Here is a 17,587-nt window from a genome sequence, read left to right on the forward strand (position 1 = left end):
GGCCTTGCTTCCCTATAATGGCTCTTTAGATTCAGGCATGCTGCAGGGTAGCTTGCCTAGAGTTTGGAAAAACTGCACTCCCCTGATTTTATAGTTATACATAGATCAGCACACAAGTGTGGTAAAATTGATGCCTTGTCCAGAGGACCTTGTCGGGAAATGGATTGCAAACATTACCCTATCTCAGGCAGCTTGTTCAAGGAAATGACTGCCATGCTAAAGAGATATTTACTTCTGCAATTCCACAATTTGAAAAATAGAACTGTTTCCAAAACCTATATTGCTATACAGGATGGAAGGCAGTGCGAATGGATTGCAAAGCAAAAGCAATTGTCCCAAAGACTCAGCACTCTTCTCAATATCTGGGATCTTATGAGTTAAAATCTGAGGAACTTTGAAGCCAAAGCACTTCAGTGAGGTCTGAGAAATCTAATAATCCACAAAATCTATACCTTAACAGAGTAGCACATGGCAGACAGTGAAGACTAGATACTCACCTGGCTATCCAAGGAGAACAGAACCAAAAGATTGGAGAACACATCCCAGTATTTTTAATGAATAGTACAGCAGACGCTGGTTGCATGGACATTAAAGAGCTCCGGTCTCCACCTAGTTATGCCATAAATCTATACATGCTAGTTGGCTCACAGGCTACAGTTAGAAGAAAACACAGTGTCTTTACTGGAGAATCTGGAGCACTGAAAAGATAAAGTTCATGGTATGCATCCTGCAAGCTGTGGGGACACAAACTGCACCAAGTCTTGAGATCTTGGTCATCAACAGTCCTCCAAACTTATGCCAGTTTGCCTTTTTCCCCACACCAGTGTATGCAAAATGAGCCCTCAGACACGTGCGATAAAGCAGTGCTTGGTTCTCTTCCTTTTGGTAGCTTACTCTTTGGAAATTTAAAACTAGGAAGAAAAGTTGTAAAAGCAGAAGGGGCAAACGTGGTGCCCAGAGGAGCTCACAGTCCCTGTCTGGGACACAAGGAGAACAAAATATTAACTTTGCCCACTGCATGACAACCTAGACAAAGTGCATGCATCTGGGGAACTGTGACTGACAGTCTTTTGTGAAGGGCTGTGTCGGCAAATCTGTTCTGTATGGTGACCTCTGCATTTCTGTAGCTTCATATTTGAACAGATGTCAATTCACAGGACAGGATCAAGGTTCTTTATGTTCTTAAGTGCTTATTTGTTTTTTGCTAGGCTGAAGGGTATGCCTAATATTGTACAGGACTTGAAATAATACACTATCCAGTTTAAAAGTATGCATCCTAAGAAACATACACAAGGTGGAAATCAGCTGGGAAACGTACAAAAAATGTTGACTTCTTTCATATAGCAGTAAGCTTAGAAACGTAGCCTTAGAGAAGCAAGGCTTAATTAGCACAGCCCTCCTGAAAACAGTAGGTCTTCAAGAGGAGTGAAACAGATGAGAGAGTAGAACATTTCACAGTTATTCAATGCCATTGCAAACACAGAAAGCTTGAAAAATGGCAAAAAGCAGAAGAAAATTCGTGCAACCTCTTCTCTGTGGGAAAGGTGGAATCAGACCCTCTGCTCGCAGGACCCGGTGCGGTGTCACAGCCATGCAGGCTGGGCTTTCCCCCAGCCACGGAGCTGACCCCCAGTTAATATGTAGAAGGTTCTGACTTTGCTTACATGACCACTGACAATTTTATAACTATAATAACCAATTTTTAGAAACGACTGACTCACTTCAGCTGACAGGTTACATATGCTTAATACGCAACATAATGAAACAATATTTAATAGTTCAATGCCTTTAAGCACAATGCAAAATTGTTTAATGACACAAATTAAAACTGCTGCAAAATCTCTGTAACTATACACTTTCCAAATTTAAATTATATTACTTTTTGATCATTTGAGTTCTAATGCTGAAAGATACTGAACACCTCTTAAAAGTTTTGTGCTTGACTTCAACTTCTAAATAATTGGTAGACTTTGAGGACAGTTGCACATTCCACAAGCACGGAGGCAGACTTTGGCAACCAGTAATGTTATGAAACAAACTCATTTAAAGAATAAACTCTACAGAAAACCAAAATATCAATAACAAATCCAAACATGAAAGTAGAAGCCTGAATCCTAAAAAGTATAAGGCTGAATCCTAAAATTTATCTAAACAATATTTAGCATTACATCAATAATAAAAATAATAGATTAGGCAAAACTATAATACTTCCTCTAAAGTATGCTAAGGCTACAGTGTACAAACTGAGCTTGAAATTAATTGAGCTGACAACAATCTGGTTATTTTTAATGCATTAAGGCATCCAGTTTTGTTTACCTGTTTTGCTCCAAAATTCTAAATACAAATTAAGGTGGAGACTCTTCATTTCCAAAGAACTCTTTTTCTAAGTCTGTGGAACATGACATTTAATACGTGATGCAAACCAAGCAGCTGCCTTCTATTCACAAATTATAAAATAAGCTGAACACAACAGTTAAGCACTGGCTGATACAGTTCAAATACTGTCTTTCTAATGCCAGATCAGAAGCATTTTACACAAGCACTTCACAAAATACTTAACACTACAGTCTAAACATCCATCCAAGTCAAATATATTTGTCATGTTCCCAAAGGGTTAATACTGTCTTGCTTCATTTCTTACATGTAGTAATTTAGCTCTGAACAAAAGCGGCTCCCTGCTGGTTACCTTGGCTAAAGGAAACACAATGAACTGGTAAAAACCAGTTTTATCTCACTGCTGTTGCCTAGGGCTACAGACAAAATGAAGTAAAAAAATTCACATGCAGAGTATTAGGTGCTTATGAAAGATCCAGCAGCGCTGTTGCCTAGCGATTCAGCGAGGAATCAGCATAGGCCAATGAGGTGTACGGGTACTGAATAACATCCCCGATGACTGCTTTACATCTCCTGCAATTCTGTCATACACCCCCATGATTTCCCAATGGTAAGAATCACTTTCAAGGGAACCTGTCAGAAAAAAAAAATGAAAATTTAAACAAACAAACACATCACATATAGCAAGATTACTATTTTTGCTTTTCCCTTTGGATGTTGATACTGCTCTAGATTACATGCCTATCCAATATGAAATGTTCCTCGTATCTATTAATACTTAATTGTCACTACAATTTTGATTAAAATACCTTAACAATTAAGACTAACCTTCAGTTTTGAAGTTGCAAATACATGTTACTGAATTGCAAGGAACATGCTAAAACAAATTTCATCTTATTACGCTTTTGAAAAGAGCTACAAAATCAGAGTGTTTATAATCAGCAACTTTTTGTCAGTAATGCATAAAGATACTAGGTTTTTTTTACCATCCACTTTTCCAGTTCTGGGGTATTTTTGTTGTTGCTTTACTTTGCAGTTTCTGGTGCTCTGTTACACAGTAGATTTTCTAACATGAAAGCTGCCTCATTAGCAAGGACTATATTTTGGAAAAGAAGCTACTTCAAAGATAAAGCATCCTTTTCCTCAAAGAAGAAAGAGAAATCTCTCCCCATTAAGACTGTATGTGTGCTCTACTTTAGTGACATTTTTCCTCTGTATTGAAAAATAATATTCATATTAACAGAGCACAGAATACATATTTAGTTGAAGCAAGCGTGCTGAAGGAGAGCAGGAGCATTTCACAAAAATCTTTTCATCTTCAACATCTCTAATCCTAAAATATGTATTCTTACTGTATAGAAGGGTAAACAACATGAACAAAACTACAGATCTTTTTTTAAAAATCACTCTCAATTTCTCCTCTGAGATCAAGCTGTTGGTCACTTTATGTTTTCTATCTGGCCTCTGCCATTGATCCATTCGTGATGCTTCAGAGGAAGATGAAGTGTCTTCATGATGCATGTAATCTAATGTGCAGTAGGATTAAAAGAATGTCATGACTCCTGCAGTAATCTGCTCAGGAAAAGGAGACCAAAATAAGGGTAATAAAACATGTATCTCCAAATACTTTTACTGCCTATTAAAAAGTCCTAATCTTTGAGAACCCCAGACAACTACCTATTGTCCAAGAATGTGTTTCTTTTCACCTATTAAAATGTAGTTGTTTTTTAACAGAGAACTGCTGTTCTCATAGGAACGACATATTGAATCCATTTGCTAATGCATCGAGATTAATTTCTCGGTGTGTGATAGTAGACATCTTAGACAGAGATGAAAGAAACTGTGTTCTAAGACAGTGTGTCCCATTTTGTCCAAAGGACATTAAAACCTTCTGCCGGTTAGTGGTTAGTCTGAAATGCCTAACGTTAAAATGATATTCTGCCCATGTAACTGTGAACACTCTCATTAACCATGTAAACATTTGTCTGTCTTAGAAACCTATTAAATTGTTCATATTTTATTTCATGGCAATGACTTCCTCAGGCAAAGTATGAATGATGTTGTTTCGGGCAAAGTCGCCAAAAAGAGTCTCCTAAAACTATAAAGGAAGGACTATAGTATTGCTATTCACCTTATACACCATCAATAATACCATTATTTTAATGAACCTTACAGCAGCATGAGTGCGAGGTGCCTAATACCATCACTAAAAATATTTATATGTAGTACTCCTTGAAAAGCAGTCTTGCTTCTATTTTCAAGGAATTTGTAACAAAAGAAGCTAGGCAAGCACAGATGTACAATGTAAGCAACCTATAGAAATGCAGTTTACAAAGCCTGGGAGTGTCAACGCAAAAAATGTATAATCCCAGTATGGTCAAAACGTCTCACTTGACCAAATCTGGTAAAGAGGAGTACAAGTTCTTACAAGGGTTAAGTGAACAGCAAGGGGGGTGGGTCCAGCATGGGAAGGAGAAAGAGTAATTTAGACCTCAGCTGCCCCTCATTCTCTCCTCTCAGCTCTTGTAGGAAAGATAGGCTCCATGAGGATCCAGAAATACGTAACTGCAAGACCTCCAGAGAAAGCCTCGCAAAGTGTCTGAGATGCTGAAATAGATATAGAGGATCCGGAGGAAGAAATACAAGCTAGAACTGATCTAGTAGTTTTCTTTTTCAATGGTTTCCATTAGTGCAAGTCTCTATGTTGTAACCATTTTGAAATAAATAGAATAAATGATCTTCTGTCCCCAAATCTTATTCAGTAATACTGCTGAATGAGTGATCTGGCAACATGGAACCCCATTCCTCAGGAAACTGGAAACCCTTGGGCTGTTGCTCACTTAATCAGTTTAGGGATTCCCAGGAACTATAGTCCCTTTGTTAAGCAACAAAAGCTGAGCAGTAGGCTAGGGTGAAGGGTACCAGTCTTGTAGAGAGACAAATATAATTATTTTATAAAATAATTACAATTAGGTCCAATACATAGATAGATACAATAGCTGTGTAGCTATCCACTCAGTTTTTACAGATGTTGTTCTGGTAGATAATTTAAAATACTTTAAACAATGACCAATGATTTTGTCTGCTTGATGTTAGCCATCCGCACAGAAATTTTAAAAAGACCAATTTTATAGGTGAAAATTACTGAAGAAAGATCTTTTGCAATAATTTTTCAGCAGTAATGACTGCCTGGCACATTTAGAAAGCCTATTAAAGGCACATATTTCTCACTCTACCACACCCAACAGAAATTTCATGGCAATGAATGAAATAGGTTTTGAAATTACCATACTGCATTGCTAAGACAAAGAGTAGATGACAATCACACTTTTCAAAATGGAGGTTGAGTTTCTTTCAGTTATTTTCCTTTAGAATTTTTATAATTATTTAAAAAAGCAATTACCTGCAAATATGAAAATGAAACTTCTGAAGTGAAAGGCAAAATAGTTGTCTCTAGATTCTTAATACGATGACGCTAACATACAAAGCTAAGTATGCCTGAGAGGGTAATGGAAATTCAGAATTGTCCCTACCTTTAGTGGCACTTCCAAGGCTGTGGTTTGCTGCAGGGACTCCATTGTTCTTTTTACCAGTGCTGTAAGGTAAATTTGAAAACCTACAGCTTTATTTTCCATGTCAGAATTGTTATACAGAAAAAAAAAAAATCATGTGCTTTGTATTCTGTTATATAATACCTGCATTTCTACATAAAAAAAATTAATCATCTACAATTTTTCCAGCTTTTTTTTAAAGTTAAATTTTAACTCTTGTGGAAGGTTCAATTCCTTATTTTACATTGAATTTTAGGGTGAAATTTGGAGAATTATTTAACTTATATTTCCCATAAATACAGAAGTACAGCAGTAATATATTTTATATGAAGTACAGCATGTCCGACTGCTGTATTTCTGAACTTCCAAGTTCAATACTCTTAACTATATGCTTGGTGACATTTTATACATTTTAATTTTCTTGTGCAGCCATAGAACTCATTCTAAAATAAAAGCTCAGAAAAAAAATACTAGAAGTCTGAACTGTCTAAAATATCTTATTCTTCAAAGTAAAAAGATCAGAGACAAATTTTAAAAAAAATCTTCCCTGTGGAATAGTGGAGCTATGAAGAATCTAAACAATTAAAGTTCAGTATGATTTATGTAACTTAAAAACTTAACAACTCATCATGTCATAACACTATGCTCACTATTACTGTGAAAATGCATCTATAATTATTCCAAATCAAGACCAGATTTGTCATCCTTGGTCATGCCAATTAGTGTTTTGCTGGACAAAGATTGCTTCTGCAACACAATATGGTTCTAATAAAAATCAAAGAGAGAGTCAATGGATAACCAGCTTTTAAAAAAGAAGTAACTTTTGGCTAGTGAAAGTGAAATAGGAATACCAGGCAGCCCCAGAACAAAAGTTATTGAGCAACCTCCATTGCTCTGATGGGATGGCTGACTAAATAATGTATGTCGTCATGTGCCTTACAGAATTGAGAAATACCAGGGTATGCAATACGCGGTGATAACTGCTAGACCAAAAACTACATGATTACTTGGAAGCGTTCTCTGAAGTTATCCCTTGATGCACATCACAGTTCTTCCGCAGGTGACGTTAGATGCGAAGGAGCAACAAGAACTCTAAGAAGCTGCGTATGGTTGTTGCTCTGGCTGCTGCCGAAACCTTTTCTAACGATGCCAGCAATGAAGATCAGTATGTAATGTTTTGTGTCACATTTGTGACACTGAGGCTGGCTTGATAATAATGATGAGGATAACTAGCTTCTGCCTGAACAGAAGTGGAGTGCTCAGACTGTGCTGGCTCGCTCAGACTTGCGTGCTAATGAGCTGTCATAAGATTTTCCATGAAGTCCGAATTATGCAGTAACTCAAAAGATCAGTGGCTGAAGTGCCAAGGCTGAGGAAACTGAGACATTTGTTGACACATCTATGTACAGCTACACCTATATATTTGCTTCATGTTAGATTTGAGGTAGTTTATGGTCCGGTGTAGGACGGAGAATTGTTTTTGGAGAGCAGAAACAAATATGACAACCACAGATTGTGAAAGGGGAAGTGCTGGCCTAAATAATTATCTGTTTAAAATCTAGTCCAAGTCAACACGGCTATTAATAGAGAAGTGTTGGACTGCCTCCATCTTGAGAAGCCCACTCTGAATTTGAACAAGCTGCCAGCTCGGGGAGGTCAGCAATGCAGCAGTCGTCGGGGCACTCCAACCAGGTGGCATGTCTTCAGAAGCCTAAGTGGATTGCCGGTCAGTCCCTGGGTAAACATTTTTTCCGTCAGTAAGCTCCCTACTGGGCTACTACTGCACACAGCTTTTGTGAGAGCCTAACATCTGAATTCTGCACTTCTCATACACAATCGCTCATCTCTGTATGTTCCACCAAAGCACTTATGAACAATCTAAGGGCACACTCAACTCTGTGCAACTTAACATTTTTTGAGCTGTTAGACAAATAAACATTAATAGAATATCAGCGCAACAGGAGAAATAGTTCCTTTTAAAAAAAAGAACTCCAACGGACAATGAAAGAGGGAGCATGAGTCAGTGGCATCAATTTATGGGTTGAAAGATGTGAGTGGTATGATAAGGGGTGCTGTCTGCATATGCATGGAGTTAGACCAGTTTTCCCCTAGTTCTCTAGACCTCTGAATTTGACTGGTTCTCTCCCATATAACTGTTATCCCCAAAAGGGGATTCATGATGGCAGAGATGATTGCAACACCTTTCTCTGTTGGTTCACACAGTTTTCACTTTAAGGCATCTGGCACGATCAGAATTCTGCTGTGTCCTTAACTGCTCTTAATTGTAGAAAGCACAGATTAAAGTGGCCACATCAGTGAACAAACCTAATGGTTCCTCATTCACTTTGACAACCCATTAAAAACCTCTCCATGGGTTTGCTCCATTTTCTTTGTTTTTTTTCTGTGTCAGTTCGGCTCCCTGTTCTCTTTCTCATGTCACGCTGACTTCTCCATCTCTTCCCAGAGTTTAGTGGGTGGCATAGTAAACCCATTCATTTCAAGCAATCTGAAGTTGTTTTGCCTGCATTTCATAGAATAGAATCACAGAATTATAGAATCACAGAATGGTTTGGGTTGGAAGGGACCTTAAAGATCATCTGGTTCCAACCCCCCTGCCATGGGCAGGGACACCTTCCACTAGGCCAGGTTGCTCAAAGCCCCATCCAACCTGGCCTTGAACACTGCCAGGGAGGGGGCATCCACAGCTTCTCTGGGCAACCTGTTCCAGTGCCTCACCACCCTCATAGTGTCAGCCTTTTGAAATGATACCTTTGAAAGTATCCAGAAGATTTGCCTACATCTACTTCTCAACAGATTTTGAATGAAATAATGAATATATAATGGCAACAGAAATCTCAAGAAAAAGCAGCTGGATTACCGTTCCTGTTCAGTAGTCTGCTAAGACAGTAAACAGTGAAGAAGGAAGCGTTTAAACTAAATTACAATCTTTGCAAGAAAATAAATAGGTAAACTGGCTGAACACATTTAGACTTGAAATTTAAAGTTCCATATTTCAGACAGATGAAATTCTGGAACAGTCTCCCAGTGGGAGGAATTTTTTCCTATGGAGATGATAATTTATAAAAGAGACCATATGGCATGGTTGTATGTAATCGCAGAAGAGGTCCCCTTTAGTCCTGTGTATGTAATATCTAATTCTCCCGCTACTCTCTCAAGTTTCCTTGAAAACTCCCCTCTTTCTCAAGGCTCAAAATAAACAATCCAGGCATACAAAACTGTATTTTCTTTATCTCATATAGAGTGTGGTCACTAACGAAAGTGACCACAATATTTAAATAGATCTGTCTCTACAACTCTTAATTTTTTGTTTTTTTTCTAAGATTTAGATTGGAGGCTTTTGGGGTAATGATTATTTCTGTTCAGTCAAGAATCTAGTATATCTAGGGCACATAAATTATTAATTTTAAAATATTCCTTTGCAGCCAGCCATATATTGCAATGGCATCTGTACAATGCTGTTCTCCCAACTTTTGCAGCTTCTCATCTCTCAAAACCCATAGTCAGCAATTATGGGATTTGTTGATTATGCTCATCCTGGAATGTTTTGTGAGTGCTGAGTATGTCACGTTAAAATATTATGTATAAAAAAAAATTGGTGATGGCAAAGTGAAGAGATCATAGAGGAACTGAAATTTTAACGTATATTTTAACATATATTAGATTTTCTTGATACTGGCCAGAATAAATACGCTTATTGAAAGTGTTGTGAATAGGAGCAAAGAAAAGACATGCATGCCTGCTGTGGGACAAAAGCTTATTTGTCCCTATCGGACTGAGGACATTTTTCAAGCTCATTCACCTATGAAATTATGACTCCAGAAACATGTCAAAGCTGGCCAGACATATGATGTATGGAAGAGGGATTTTTGAAAATTGAAAGCTATCTGGAGGCGTCTTTAGTTTATGCACCAGTGTTTTTCAAGTTAGGAAAAGGCAGCTCAGAGAACAGAAAATGTCACTACCTTGTGATGATCAGTTCATTCTTTTGTTCTTCTGTTACTTGAGTCCCCTTTTGAACATGTGCACTTTTTCATGCCGCTGCCTCAGTACCCATTAAGTGGGAAATTGTAGCAGAATAAAATGAAATTTCATGGAATTTGTACATGAGCCAAGAATTTGTATTGACAGATTTTTAAAAAATCTAAGATATTGTTCTTTAGGTAGTAATACTCTTAATTGATCTTCATATCAAAATAAATAGGCTTAGTTTATTCTGATTTTTTTCTTAGACTGGTCCTTTTGGTGTTCTTACATTTAAAGTAAGAATTTCAGCTGAAATATTTTATACCTTGTAGAATATCAGAAAAATTTTTTTAAAACTGTATGTTTTACATGTACCAAATATAAGAACAGATGCAGAAATTAACTTTAATTCTATCAATAATGTATGATTATAAATGAGTTCTAAAAAAACCACCTTTAAAAATTGCCCTAATGCATTGTGATATTGAACAGTCCAACACAAAGTAATGGAATACATATATTTCTACAAAAATATGTTATTTCAAGTAGCAAGTGTCTTTCATTTAGTTATGCTTCTCACTAAGGGATGCAATTAAGCAAGCATAGTGACAAGGAACAATCCACAGTAATCACCAGTGGCAAAGTTCACCTTTCAAATCCACCAGGTATATATGGAATACGCATCAGAAGCCAGATCTTACAGTTGTAACTATGGGTACCTCGTACTGTAAAAAAAAAAAATTATTCTGCATTTCTTCACCCCAAAGCGTATTCCCCCTTTTAGCAGTAATGTATTCAGAATAATCCAAGGGCAAAGAGGCATTTCAAACAGAGCATGGAGAGGTAGTCTCAGAAATAGTCTCCACAAAACGAAAAATTGGGTTTTGCAATTCCTGAATACTCTTCCAGAGTCCCTAGACAGACTCCCGGTTTGATCTGGGGACTGTCTGCCTACCTGATTACACAGACTTCAGAACTCAGAGATGCTGAGCCCTCTCAGATCCAAGAGCCCAGTTTTTGGCATTCGCAAAATATCATCTGCCTTTCTGCTTCCTCGGCTGCTGGAGAGCTCAGGATGTGAGGAAGCCAGACAGGCAAGCTGGCTAAAAACCAGGCAGATTATTGATGGTAAAACTGACAGTCTTCTGCCAAAACCAAACCAATTCCTGCCAAATGTTTTGATTTGATCATTCCAGGCACCCTCCAATAGAAAAATGAGGATTTTTTTAAAAGCTCTATTGCTGGCTTGTTTTTGCCCTAAACAGAGAATTGAGAGAAATAAGATCCCATACCTTTGCTGAAAATTACACAATTCAGAGTAGTACATGCTTTGTTGTATTTCAAAGTATGTCAAAGCTTGGACATTCAAAGCCTTGTTATAAATAAATTATGTTTTGCCTTGTCCATTCAAAATGAACTGTATGCATACCATAAAATTGTGGGTGATGGATCCTGTTTGAAGAAGATATTCTTCCAAAATATACATAACACCTAACTTAAGTTACATGCAGTATTTTGTGCAAAAGCAGATATTAGAAAAAAAGAATACCTTATTGCTTGCCCCTTGTTTATCAAATTCAGAAGATTCAAAATCATCTGTTGGGCATAGATTATTAGGTGCACTGTAAATTGGATTCTGTATATTGAAAAGTACTGAAAATTCTTATTGTGGTCTATGAAGTCCTAAGCAGGAATAGAGAAAGCACCAGTACCATGATTGCCTTGTGGCAATTCTCAGCCTCCACTCAGGAGAGTCTTAGAAGCAAATAGACATTTTAATGTTGTAAAACAATACAAAAGAGACACTTCCATAAGGGAAATGCTGCTGAGAAGGCTTATGTTCTGCACTACGATCTAACTGAAACAATACTATTTACCTTTATGGTCTTCATTTATAAATCTTAAAAGTATTTTAAGATTTCATATCCATTCTGCAAATAAGAAAACCGAGACACATATATTTGCTGTTGCTTTCCTGAAAAAAGTAGATCAGAAGCATGACTGGAATCAGAATGCAAACACACTGAATAGTAGGCCAGTGCTTCTTGGATCACACTAAATGCAGGAGACAAACACAGCACTGAACTGTACTCTATTAAAGCCATCAAGCACTGCTCTTTAGCTTTAAGTCCATGTCTTTCCCTTTACCGAGCTTTCTGACTGTATAACTGAGATTTCTGTCTGGATCATTAAGCTGCAGGCTGGAATCTGCAAGTCAGCAGATTCTGTAATTTAAAGTTTCTGAATGGACAAAAGCTCATTAGATATGTAAAGACAAAGCTGACAGCTAAAGAATATCAGCAAATAAAAGTAAGAAGAGTAAGGACTTTAAAACTTTAAAACTCTTTGGTTTAAAACTCACACACCTGATTTGTTACCTCAGTTAGCAGCTCCTGAAATAATTGGAAAAGATTAGGAGAAAAGTCTTCCTATTTAGTTTAATCTGAAAGGAATCTAAGTCAACTGCTCTCAGACTGCTCTGTGATGTGAACCAAAACTGTTCACACCATGGACTGGAGACAACAGGGAGATCTGCTTCATCATCGTACTCCTGACTGGAAGTCACATGCTGGTGCAGATGCACCCTTTCTCTGCCTAGTCAGATCAACCAAAATCCTCGTTAATGACACTGAAGGAAGAGCCAGCTTCAGTCACTTTTAAGCCAACTCGGATTAGTTCTTTTACCAGTAGCAGAACTATTCGCAAAACACGGAATCACAGAATGGCTGAGGTTGGAAGGCACCTCTGGAGGTCACCTGGTCCAACCCCGCTGCTCACGCAGGGCCATCTAGAACCAGTTGCCCAGGACTGTGTCCAGATGGCTTTTGAATATCTCCAAGGACAGAGACTACGCAGCCTCTCTGAGCAACCTGTGCCAGTGCTTGATCACACTCACAGTAAAAAAGTGTTTCCTGATGTTCAGAGGGAGCCTCCTGTGTTTCAGTTTGTGCTCATTGCCTCTGGTCCTGTCACTGGGTGCCACTGGAAAGATCCTGACTCCGTCCTCTGTGCTCCCTCCCTTCAGGTATGTACATACGTTAATAAGATCCCCCGGAGCCTTCTCTTCTCCAGGCTGAACAGTCTCAGCTCTCTCAGCCTTTCCTTGTAGGAGAAATGCTCCAGTCCCTTCATCATGTTTGTGGCCCTTCCTTGGACTCTCTCCAGTATGTCCATGTCTGTCGTACTGGGGAGCCCAGAACTGGATGCACTACTCCACATGTGGCCTCACCAGTGATAAATAAGGGGGAAGGAAAGGAATGACTGAAGACATGAAGAAGGAAACGAATGTCTTTCTTAGGTTGGCCTTTAGTGTTAAGGAAAAGACATTTTTTCACTCTTCTGTTCTGAGGTAAGTGAGTGTATCTGAAAGTTACCGTATTGCACAATTTTCTTTTTTTTTCTTTGCCTCTTAGGGAAAAGTAGAGACAAACCTAAAAATCAGTCTTCAATCAGCAGAATGAAATAAACTTCCATCTTAAACACTCAAGCTTGGCAGCCTATGTGAAGTGCAATGACAATTTCCAAGCTATCTCAGACTTCTAGACTGCCCAGGTCCATTTCCTAAAGGTCATCTTAGCAACTTCAATGACATGGTGATAGCTTTGAAGCGGAACAAGGAGTTTACAGGTATGTTTGTTCTGCAGGCTGCAGCTAGACGTGGAGATATGCAAACGGGTTACACTGTGGTGTGGAGAGCCGACACTTCTCAAGTATTTGAACTGGACTCCTTTGTGTTTTCAGAAAAAAGCCATCATGCTTATGTAGTGTGATAATTTATTACTGTTATTCATATGATGGCTAGAGGTTTTTTTCTGTTATACTGGAAAAGTATTGATTTTGCTGAATTTACTACAAATCCACACTAGTAATGGAGATTAGAATTTGATCCGATGAGGGCATAATCTGTGATTTTCTATATGTATAAAAAACCACGAATAATTTTTATCTTTTGGGTATATTAGTTTTATACTTCATGCAAACTGATGTAAAATAAGGTAATAAAAATCCTTCTACGCTGTCTTACAGATCTCATTCAATATAGTATACTTTCTACCTGTGAAACTATGGCACTTTTAGACATTGGCCTTGTCTGAGTAGATACTGCAATCTCTGATAAATTGTATGGTGTTTTTTTAATTTAAACCAGATTTGAACTCCTTTATTTAGAGGTCAAATGTTAATATATTAACGTAATTCATTACAATGTCCCTAATATACTGAACTTAAATATTTCCCAGGTCCTGTGTTTTGATTAGATGGAGGTTTAATGTTCTCATTATGAACTAATACTCACAAGAGGGATCAGTGATGAAATGAGACTAATACAGCAAATTGTACTGTTTAAATGAATGCGACACAGAAAGGTGAAATTAATTTTGGCTTAGATGCTTAGGTTATAATGGAAGATATTCTTTTATTGGTTCATTTAAAATATTTGTGACATTATGCTAAGTGTTTTAGCCAAAGGTATTGTTGAGCTTCAAACCAGACCAAAGTTTGTGAATGCCTACAGGAATAAATCCACTACTTACTGGAGAAGAGACCCAACAGCCTCCTGTGTGCCCTCATTTGCTAGCTAAATTTGTACCAGATGCTGAGACAAACTCTGGCTTAGGAAATAATGTCTGGAAGCAAGCCAGGTGAGAGGATAAAAATGTAGGCAGGAACTTTTACTAACCCTTAACCTTGAAAGTTCCACCATAAATTTCTCTTAATACAAAAAAAGCAGTAAACTAACTTAGAAATTACAGTACATTATATTCTTACATTAAGAATTTTATACTTCTTTATGTAACAGGCCCCAATCATAAGTATTTAGGAAGTTACTTTCCAAGCCATTCTTTTTAAGCTGGTTTATTTCCTTCTAAAACCCTTTGAAACCTTGGAGAAAGTATTATTCTTTAGCTTTACAGAATTCACACATTGGATGAGGGAATCTTGATAAGAAAACTAAATACAAATAAGCATGTTGATGAACTCCAGATGAGGGGTATATCACGTTTTATCTACATAAGAGCCAGCGGTGGAAAACATTCAGAAAATTCTGCTTAGTATACATTTTCTTAATCATGAGAATCAATGTGCTGCTTCTTGTTACATTAATTCTTTACCCTCTGAGAAATCACAGGTTATAGGGAGAAAAAAGGGGGTGGGAGAGAAAGAGCAAGAAAGATTGTATTTACCTGAAAATTCCAGGATTTGAGAATCTTCTACTTCAAACAACAACTCGTCATGAATCTGGGCAATTAACCTGAAAAATTTCAGAGATTTGAGATAACATATGCAAGAAATTTCTAACAGTGCTTTCCACTTATACCATCAACTAATTCTCACATGCACAATGGATATGTTAAAGTGAAAATAAACATCCTAAGAAAATGAAAAAAATCATTACCGCAGTTAAAAGCATTGCCGCTCCGTGTATTCTAAAAACATAAAGGTCATGGTCATGAACCCAAACTGTGCTTGCTAGCTTATAAATGTCATTCAGGGATTTGATGACATGACAAGGTATTACTTAAAACCAATGTGATTTGCAGAAAATTGCAAGAAATTATAGAGACAGGCCATGTTTTGTTAATATAACTTGTTTTTTTTTCAAGTTGAGCTGGAATAAACGTGATTGCAAATGGGTGGTATTACTAATGCAAATCGAGTAAAAGTACTTGGCTTGCTGGTATACCAATATTAACTCCTAGTTGGCCAGTCCTTTCCAGGAAATAATCTTTTCACTGAAGTGCAAAATAGGTGTCCTCATGCTGACAAACAAGTGGTTTGAAGAATGAAAATGTAGATACACATAGATACACAACCTGACCTGTTGCCTCTGCTCTCGGGGCAGTTGCCTTCATAAGGACAGAGTGTACAGCTGAAAGCAGTAACATCTTGAAAGCCATGCAACTACACATACCTGAGCTCTTCACTCAGAACTGTTTGAATTTATGTAATGAATTTATACTGCTGCTTTGTTTTTGTCTTTGTCGGTATTAGTTCTATATCGATAGGTCTCTTGCATATGGACTGTGACTTAATTGTTCAGTGCTTACAGGAACAGCACGCTAAATTGTTGGTTTGGGTGCAAAAGTACTTTCACAATGGAAATAATAAATGTATTTGATTGAATCAAGTCCACGGCATGATAAATATAATCTAGCATATATAATCCCTGAGTGTAATTCTCATTCAGGAAGGAAAAATACTGCCTATCTGATTAGACAGTATTCCTACTAGGTTTATTTTATTACTTCTTTAATTATTGTAGCTGGGAGTCTAAGTCATGAAACTGTACCACCTATTTCCAACATGCTTTGCAATTTGTGTATAACATTTAAATTAAATGCCCATTGTAGCCTTTTCTTAATACCTAGCAGTTATTCAAGCAAATAATTCTTTACAAATGGCTGAAATATCAATATGGTTACTACTTATAACTTTTCACAGCTTTCAGGAAAATATCCTAAGATAGTTTCACACTGCCTTAAATTGCAATGTGACATTGACTAACAGTGTGGTGAGCTCTAATAATAGATCTTAAATTATTAGTCACTTACAACACAGTCAGAAGCAGAGTGAAACAGATTAACATATTTTGAACAGGAAATTGGGACACAAGATACAAAAAGAAATAGATGAAAAGACCAGGATCATCTGGAGCAAGAGAATACAGTTACATGAAAAGTTATAATTTCCAATGCAAGTAAATTAATTAAATCAAGAGATTCCTCATAACCATTGAAATGACATGTAAAAAGATATAAATCAGAAAGAACTGTGAACATTAAATGTGAATATACTGTGAATCAATGGAATAAGTGACAATAATTGCATTGATTAAACCAGTGCAATAAAAATGTGATAGACTGCTGATTATTTGTACCAGAGTAGTGTCTCGTGCCTTCAGTCAGGATTAGAGCACCATATATTCTGAATATTTGGTAAGAAAAAGTCCTTTCTTAGAAGAACTTACAATATACATTAAAAAATTTATCATAAATTTATCCAGATTTAGGAATGGAGGAAAAAGAATAGGATTTTTCAAAACCACTCAGCATTGGATCAACTGACCACCACATCTCCACAATAAAAGTAAAACCGAGTTCAGGAGGAGCAGGGTTGGACCAGAGATCAGTGCTACCTTATGTGAGCCAGAAAACCTGTGGAAGCAATGTGAACTGAACTCAAAACTTCTGTCCAGACAGCACAATAGACTTGACACAACTTTACATGCTTCAGGAGCACACCCTGTCAGCTCAGTTATATTGCCAGTTAACTGAGGAACTGCGCAGAGTTGCAGAATTACATCTAACCCATCTTAAACATCTCATGATTAATTTGAAGTTCAGGGCAATATTCTGTCTACTGAAATACCAAACTAGAAGTTAGCATTGCTGGTTCTCTGTCTAGCTCTGCTACTCTCTTACTGGGTAATGCACATTCATTTAGAAAATTGGGCTAATATTTATCTCAGAGATGCGAGATCTAAGAAATAAGTATTTCTAATACACTTCTATTTTTGAATGAAAGATATTAACGGTTGGGCTCGACGATCTTAAGGGTCTTTTCCAACCTGAACGATTCTGTGATTCTATGATTCTATATTACATAAGTTTTAGTTAACACTAAACATGATTTCCTAGCTTGATGCCGAGAAGTGGAATAGTATACACTATTTCCTCCTTAATGTTCATCAAACAAGTTAGATTCTTTTTTATGATCTC

At 37.2% G+C, this 17,587-nt stretch overlaps 1 protein-coding gene across 1 annotated transcript in view; it reads right to left on the minus strand.

Annotated features, from left to right (window-relative positions):
- Nucleotides 1-2,628: 2,628 nt before the first annotated feature.
- POLN (DNA polymerase nu) overlaps nt 2,629-17,587 on the minus strand; it is a 114,232-nt gene continuing 99,273 nt past the window's right edge. Inside the window, exons 21-23 of the mRNA XM_087736488.1 lie at nt 15,053-15,120; nt 5,868-5,929; nt 2,629-2,967 (exon numbers count right to left, since the gene is read on the minus strand). Coding sequence (XP_087592614.1) covers nt 2,899-2,967; nt 5,868-5,929; nt 15,053-15,120 — 199 coding nt within the window. The 3' untranslated portion in view covers nt 2,629-2,898. The remainder of the gene's footprint in view (nt 2,968-5,867; nt 5,930-15,052; nt 15,121-17,587) is intronic.

This window comes from Nipponia nippon, unplaced genomic scaffold, assembly GCF_047370975.1.
Source record: "Nipponia nippon isolate SJK-2023a ecotype South Korea unplaced genomic scaffold, ASM4737097v1 scaffold_6, whole genome shotgun sequence".
Taxonomy (NCBI): domain Eukaryota; kingdom Metazoa; phylum Chordata; class Aves; order Pelecaniformes; family Threskiornithidae; genus Nipponia; species Nipponia nippon.